We start from the raw sequence: 8,349 nt of genomic DNA, 5'->3' as shown, positions 1-8,349 counted from the left end.
GTAAAGAGTGAAGTATGATGATGTATATATGCGTCTCTCTTATGGTAAGAAGGAAAAAGTAGAAGTTGTTTTACCTTATGGTACACATGAAATTTGGTGCACAGTTGAAGATTCCATTGGTGCTGTGACGTGGTACGGCATTTCGAATTTTACGGTAAGGTTCTCATATTCAATTAAAAAAAATAATAGTATAGTTAAAAGCTTAATACAACTTCAAAACTGTTTATTATGTGGCATCAACTTATTTATTACACTTCAGGCTCCGCGTCAATGATTTTCATCTAGGTAGAAAAATGTCGCCAAAATGGCGATTTTTAAAAAAGTCCAATAGCTTTTAAGATAGTTACGTTATTTCTCTGTTCTAAAGACCAGATAATTCTTCACGGCAAGATTACATATATATAGTTTAAAATCGTCGCAATGCTGCATTTTTAATGCACTTAAACTATGGCTGTTTTATTTTCCTTAGCGTCAGAACATCGAAAAACAGCTTTAAGGAAACAAACTTTGCTGGAGAACTTAATTTAAACCCATGTTCAAAATGGTTTTGAATGAGAAGTAAGTACATTACAGATAAGGGAATAATTAAGAAATATTTATTCATGTTTACATGAGCCACTTTGGCATTCCCAAGCATATTTTTTGAATTTGCTCGATGAACTCGTTAATTTTGTTCGTTAATTTTGTTTTTTTACAGTGAATATTTAATTTAAGAAGTGCGAAATTATCAAATACCTGCAATTTTTCAATTGCTTTAAGTTCTTTTATTTCTTCTAAGAAATTAAAGATATCGAAAATACGTTTTCTTCCTTGGAAATAAGCATCGATGTTTCACGAGTGTGCGTTCGCACGTGAAAGTGTGAGAAAAGTTATTAATAATCGGTTTTTCTTAATGTCTAGTTTAAATATCAGTTATACTTAATTTTAAATATGTAATTTCTGTTAACGCTCAGCTGCAGCCACAGGGTCATTTTCATTGAATTCATTGACGGACCGGCAAAGATTTGTACCCGTCGAATTCGAAAAATAAGTTGTGTTAGCGCAGTGTTTCTAAACTAACGTTAAAAGTAGTTGCCTGTAATCGCTACAAACTACTTTTATTTTTCATCGCACTATTCTTTTTAAAAAAATGAAGCACACGAAACAAACTACAAAAAAAGCAGCGACTACAGTAGTTTCACTTCCACCCACTGACTGTACGTTTTTTATAAACTTGTACTTTCAGGCAAAATATTAAACTAAATTAAGCTAAAAAAAAATAATGTGATCGCCGTAAGATGATCACAGGATGCCCATTGGTAAAATGGTTGTAGTCTAATTTTTTTCCAGTCTACGTTCTTTGGCTTTTTCAGCCTCGGTAAGTTTTGGTATTGCTTTTTTTTTTCTTGCTTCCACTCTAACCTTCCGGAGAGTGTCAATCAATTTGGGACCCTCTTTATTTGTGATATTCACCTGAATTAGTATTGAAAACGATCCAGTTTGAACTGTAGGTTAGAATTTCTGATTCTTAATTAAAACAATAAAAACAAAAATACCGTTCAAATGATGAAATTCTCTTTTTATTCACAACTCAAGAAGTATTTATGGAATCTCTCTGGTCCCATATCTCAAAAATAAACCCGTCAACTTAATGCATAGCGAAATTAAAAGTGAAAAAAAGAATTCTAAAAAAGTTATGAAACAGAAGCGGTCGCCATAGCAACGCATGCAATGACGACGCATGAGCAATGTTTACTATTACCCTTGAACACAGTTGAAAAGTGTGATGACGTTTAAATTAGGTGCGCACGCCGTCAAACCCAAAACAACACCCATTTTACCAATGAGGAAAATATCATTCGGAAAAAAATATGTTGTTTTCGGAACAAGACTAATTTCTTGTTTGCGGAGCACCCACGCCCGAATTAAATCAAGTATTTGTATAAATGCACAGTAAAATTTGTAATCAATTTTAAAATGTGTGATTTCTCTGTCAATTTCTGTGCAATTTCTTAATTTATTTCAGACGTCACTGCCAACAGAAGAACAACTGGACGAGTACGAAAAGAGTCGCTTCAATGACAAATGCATTGCGGAAGGAAGAATGACTTTAGTCTCTCAAATCGTCATTGCAAAGAATTCAGTTGTTATGGAACACAGACGACGGCAGAATAAGAGCGATGTATTTGGTATTGAAATACGAGATTATATTTAGTTTCTCTTTTTTTAATTTATTACCTTTGCAAATTTAGTTTGCAGGACATGTAAGCAATGGAGAGTATAGTNGAGTGTTAGCGCAGTGTTTCTAAACTAACGTTAAAAGTAGTTGCCTGTAATCGCTACAAACTACTTTTATTTTTCATCGCACTATTCTTTTTAAAAAAATGAAGCACACGAAACAAACTACAAAAAAAGCAGCGACTACAGTAGTTTCACTTCCACCCACTGACTGTACGTTTTTTATAAACTTGTACTTTCAGGCAAAATATTAAACTAAATTAAGCTAAAAAAAAATAATGTGATCGCCGTAAGATGATCACAGGATGCCCATTGGTAAAATGGTTGTAGTCTAATTTTTTTCCAGTCTACGTTCTTTGGCTTTTTCAGCCTCGGTAAGTTTTGGTATTGCTTTTTTTTTCTTGCTTCCACTCTAACCTTCCGGACAGTGTCAATCAATTTGGGACCCTCTTTATTTGTGATATTCACCTGAATTAGTATTGAAAACGATCCAGTTTGAACTGTAGGTTAGAATTTCTGATTCTTAATTAAAACAATAAAAACAGAAATATCGTCGTTGAAACGATGAAATTCTCTTTCTTTCAACACTCAAGAAGTATTTATGGGATCTCTCTGGTCCCATATCTCAAAAATAAACCCGTCAACTTAATGCATAGCGAAATTAAAAGTGAAAAAAAAAAGAATTCTAAAAAAGTTATGAAACAGAAGCGGTCGCCATAGCAACGCATGCAATGACGACGCATGAGCACTGTTTACTATTACCCTTGAACACAGTTGAAAAGTGTGATGACGTCCAAATAAGGTGCGCACGCCGTCAAACCCAAAACAACACCCATTTTACCAATGAGGAAAATATCATTCTGAAAAAAAATATGTTGTTTTCGGAACAAGACTAATTTCTTGTTTTCGGAGCACCCACGCCCGAATTAAATCAAGTATAAATGCACAGTAAAATGTGCAATTTCTTAATTTATTTCAGACGTCTTTGCCAACAGAAGAACAACTGGACGAGTACGAAAAGAGTCGCTTCAATGACAAATGCATTGGGGAAGGAAGAATGACTTTAGTCTCTCAAATCGTCATTGCAAAGAATTCAGTTGTTATGGAACACAGACGACGGCAGAATAAGAGCGATGTATTTGGTATTGAAATACAAGATTCTATTTAGTTTCTCTTTTTTAATTTACACCCTTGTGCAAATTAATTGAAACTAACTCAATAAATTCAGAAAACTTAGAGAAAATGCTATTTTATTTAAATTTATACAAACTCAAAAATTTTTAGTACACATAATATGATCTCCACGACACTTTATTAACATTTGGACACGATTCGGCATGGATTCCACTAATTTTTTACAGTCATTTATAATATTTGTGTCCTTGTACCACACATGAATTAGCTTCTCCATAGTTGTACAGTCCATATTTAATAGGCGATTCTTGCATATGGCCCAGAGATTCTCAATTGGGTTGATATCCGGAGAGTTCCCTGGCCATTCCAATGTCTCAATTTGATTCTCAGACATGAATTTCTTGACAATTTTGGACGTATGGCAAGGAGCTAAATCCTGTTGAAAAATCCCTGTTCCATCAGGGTATCGTTTCTTCAACTCTGGAACAACTTTTTTACCCAGAACAGTAATGTACTGCTCAGAACGTATCATACCGTCAATAGGCTGCAAAGGTCCAACCCCATTGTAACCGAAACAACCCCAAAACATCTTCTTTAAAAAACACGAAAAGAAAATTTTGTTTCAATTAATTTGCACAAGGGTGTATTACCTTTGCAAATTTACTTTGCAGGGCATGTAAGCAATGGAGAGTATAGTTTCATCTAGACACAAATTCTGGAATTATTCTGGGGTCGGGAAATAACATTTGTGTAAACAGCTAAAGAAAACATTTATTTACACCAAACGCAACAGATTCCACATGCTCAGCGTGGTCTTGTAAAATACAGCTGTTCGTAAAGAGTAAAATCTACGTCACAGCATTTATACTGTACAGATCGTTCCGATCTCACAGTATAAATGTGAAGTGAAGATCAGTTCGCTTCACAAGAAATAATGATTGATACAGCAGCAACGCCGCAGGGTACTTATAAAGTGCACACGCATCACTTAATTCTAAGCCTATGCTCCTAAGCTTATAAAGTGCGGATAAAGTAACATTTTTAATGAATTTTTTTGGGGAAATCAGCTTTTGAAAAATCGTGTACTTTACTCATCGTGTAGCTGTTTAGAAATATCAAACACCATACCATTAACATCATGTTATTTAAAGATTTAGCAGCCTTCACGAAGGTCTCAAATAAAAAATTTTAAAAGTACCCAAACTCTTTTTTTTTCTTATGAGAAAATCTCTTAAATGTCAAGTTTAGCATACCAGAGAACAGTTTGCAATGACAAACCATGTAGTAATTATTCACAGCAAGGCTTATTTTCAAAGCTCTTTCGTTCAGGAAAAAAAACCACACGTAGTTTCTAAATCTGGATGACAAAAATCGAAATGCGAAAGTGATCGTAGTTCAAAATGTGCCATTTCAGTTTTTAACTAAGACTAAGCATAACAAGCATGAACAAAAACTAAGCATAAACATTACAGGGCAAAACTCCCGTACTTAAGGCTCGAGGTGGGTTCGTCTCCAGAGTTCTAAACGATAAAATGAGTTACAAATCTGCATATCGGTATTTCAAGTCACATTCTCCAATCTGCAGTATATCCCCGCATGGTAGTTTTTGCTACAAGTTTCTAACGGGTAATAATTCCCGAACTCATTATCAAAATTTAATTTTTGTTATCTCATCGTACTTTCTGTAAATTTGTAATTAAACCAAAATAAATAAAACTTAGAAACTTGTAATTACAAATTTCTAAGTTTTATTTATTTTTGCGCGGCAAAAGAAATATGTAACATTAAGATGAATACCTAACTCAGTGGTAGCGTATTTAATAATAGAGTACAAAAATATAGGATTTATTTTAATAAGTATCATAAAATAAACACAAATGTATTTCTTTCTGTTAGATGGTGTTAGTGAACGAGAAATAGGCACACATTGGCAGGAACATCTAGAATTGGAGGGTATTGATAGCAGTTACTACACTCCACAAGCTAAAGAAGAGATTCGTGAAATGCTGACAGAAAACTTGGAAAAGGAAATGAACCATGAAGCTATCGTAAGTACTACATCTCTTTTGTGTAACACTTCTCTTTCAATTACTTACTTTGAAGGCATTTCGTTAAAAAAAAAAACTGTAAGCCAAAACTGTTTTACATCTTCAGATCATAGCGATATTAATCACTATTACTTTACACGGATGGCTAGTAGAGTATTATTCTCAGATTAAGATGTTTTTTTCTAATGCTTCATACGAATAGTGTAATGAAAATAAACATATAAAGTTTCTTCTTTCTAATCTTTGATGGTAAGATTGATTATAAGGATGGCATTTCTCTACTGTTTCAAATGAGTGATTAAAGGAATGTTACACTACGAATTGTCAGATTTTAACGATATTATTTTCTGTGGTTTTCACATGAAAGGCTGTTTCGGATGTATTTTTTACGTTGTATAAAATGAGTTTAAATTCAATTCAATGTGATAAGATAATAGTTAATAAATACAAGCAAAAACAATACTTATTCTTTTAATACATAAAAACTCGTACAATTTCTAATCTATTAACCCTACTAACACTTGATTGGTCTTATTCAATTCAATGTGGAAAAATACTTATGTACAATATTTCGCTTGTCTAGGTTGTAATGTATGGCGCGCATTTTAGTACAAGTCAAACTTTGTACTGTATATTTAATACTATTATAGCTTCTAAAGTATGTAAATCCCATCATCTCGTACTTTATCTCATTTAATTCAGTGTACAAAAATATACCAGGAACAATACTTTGTTTAGAAAAAAAAATATTTAAGTTCCTTCCCCGATTTTCCCTCCTCAAACGTGAGAGGTTTTCGTAGTTTTTACTTCATGTAACGCAAGTGCGGGTTGATTGCCAGTCCAAAATTTCCTCCACAAAGGCTAATTAGTCCGAATTTTTGATCCAAGATTTCCTTTGTCTTCTGTGTTGGGCTCAAAGTTACAAGGATACGGAGGTGAACATTGATAGCCGTAAATCCAATGATGGGTCAGAAATTCAATTCCGGTTTTAAAATATAATAAAACCGAATGTGAGAATGAGAATCTGCTCAATTTTTAACCAATCACTGGTCGGAGGGTTCTTAACAGTTTGCTAGTGGTTAATAGTTAATACTTTACTAGTAGTGGTTAATAGTTTGCTAGTGGATAGCTTTTGAGCTATCTGTACTTACAAAAATCCTATTTGGGTAACAAACTGCAATACAGCAATAGATTTTAACAAAATGAAATAATGGTCTGTCCCGCAATGGACTCATCCTACGACATGGTTTCCAGCAGATCACCGAAGTCAAGCATTACCGTCTGGTCCATGAGCGGATGGGTGACCACTTAGATCAGACAACGAAAGAACTGAGGATGCGCAGTAGCGGCTCTCGTTAAACTGTTCAACCGACTCACGTGCAGGTCGTAAGTCTACCAAATCGGTGGAGCCATCCTCTCTGCAGAGGATAAAAATTGTGATGTCATGTCTTCGAATCATGCTGAGAGATCATCGCCAATAGCCAATTGTGCAGCTTTATTGTAACATAATTAAAGTACTACTACTATAACTTATATCTTTTTTTTTTCAGGAAAAATCTCGAGAATTGAGTAAAATTTTGAGAGTACCGATGGAAGCATTACCTGATGTTGAAATATTTGGAGGAGCTTTGAGTTCTGTTGCTGAAAATGGTCCAACAGATCTCCATGGCAAAGTAAGTACTGATTTTACTTCTGTTATCATTTTAATAATTTATACGGAGCTCAGATGGATATGACGTAATATGAATGGATATGACATTGAAAAGAACTTATTTACCATCTTGGGACCCGCGCCCTAAGGAATGGTAGAAAATGCGATTTTTACTTGGAAATATGCAGCTTAGAAGAAACTAAACTCACAAGTGCGATAAAAAAAATTAAACTTAAATTATTTGGTAATTTTTTTTAGTTATTTTTTATTATTAGATAAAAAAAATTTACATTTTATAAATTATACACATAATATTTTGTCCTGTGCCAACCAGGTGGCCGAGTGGTTAGCGTACCTGACTGTGGAGCCGATGGTTGCGGATTCGAATCCCGCTCCGGTCATGGATGTTTCTCTCTCTCCCTTTCTGTGTTCCATGTCCTTTCTTCTGTGTGAATGTAACCCGATCTATAAACTGGTTTGTGGTTGTATGACGTGGGCGACGCTACTCCACTGCCGTGGCTTAACCATAGGTGCTCACTGGGTAATGATAAGAGAGTATCAATTCTGGCATTTCTGAGGTAAATGGGAAATAGACCCAAGTGCCCGCCATTAACCAATATATATATATATATATATATATATTGTCCTGTAGTGGACTGATTGTTAAGACACGGTTCCCAGCATATCACCGAAGNATATATATATATTGATTGTCCTGTAGTGGACTGATTGTTAATACACGGTTCCCAGTAGATCGCGCATCACAGAATGCGGTTAGCGTGCGGGTGAAACGCTCATTTCAAACTGCGTCTGTTTTTGTAAACACTCATTTCGAGCTTTTACACTTACATTTTTCTCTACTCTATTCTAAGAAAAGACTGGATTTTCGATCTTTCCATTACGAAGAATTCAATCTGCATACATAATTTTTTTTCATTTCATTAAAATATATTCTTTCACAGGAATCAAGTGAAATGATTTTTTATAAGAAAAATGTTTTATTTTTGTAAATGTTTTATTCGTCTTTATTGTGAAAAAATGAATCTACAAACATAATAAATTTCCTCTTATTTCTCATAAAAATGTTCTTTTACTGGAATTAGGCATTTTTTTTTAAAAAAAAAATAAAGTTTTTGTTTTGTTAAAAGAATGTTCTGTTTTTTAAAAAAAATTTCTATTATAGGAAGAAGAAAAAATTTCTTTTATACGAAAAAATTTTCCATTTCTATGAGAAAATTTTTATTCTATTAAAAAATATTCAATTTTTTTTCGAGAAAATTTATATGATGTCCTCTAATT

General features: G+C 33.7%; 1 protein-coding gene across 1 annotated transcript in view; it reads left to right on the top strand.

Moving 5' to 3' along the window:
- Window positions 1–8,349, top strand: part of LOC107436988 (location of vulva defective 1-like) — a 91,683-nt gene that overhangs the window by 32,755 nt on the left and 50,579 nt on the right. Inside the window, exons 14-17 of the mRNA XM_071187150.1 lie at window positions 9–154; window positions 3,197–3,359; window positions 5,248–5,399; window positions 6,950–7,072. Coding sequence (XP_071043251.1) covers window positions 9–154; window positions 3,197–3,359; window positions 5,248–5,399; window positions 6,950–7,072 — 584 coding nt within the window. The remainder of the gene's footprint in view (window positions 1–8; window positions 155–3,196; window positions 3,360–5,247; window positions 5,400–6,949; window positions 7,073–8,349) is intronic.

This window comes from Parasteatoda tepidariorum, chromosome 10, assembly GCF_043381705.1.
Source record: "Parasteatoda tepidariorum isolate YZ-2023 chromosome 10, CAS_Ptep_4.0, whole genome shotgun sequence".
Classification (NCBI taxonomy): Eukaryota; Metazoa; Arthropoda; class Arachnida; order Araneae; family Theridiidae; genus Parasteatoda; species Parasteatoda tepidariorum.
The sequence above is the reverse complement of the archived record's forward strand: the minus strand, read 5'-3'. Positions and strand labels throughout refer to the sequence as shown.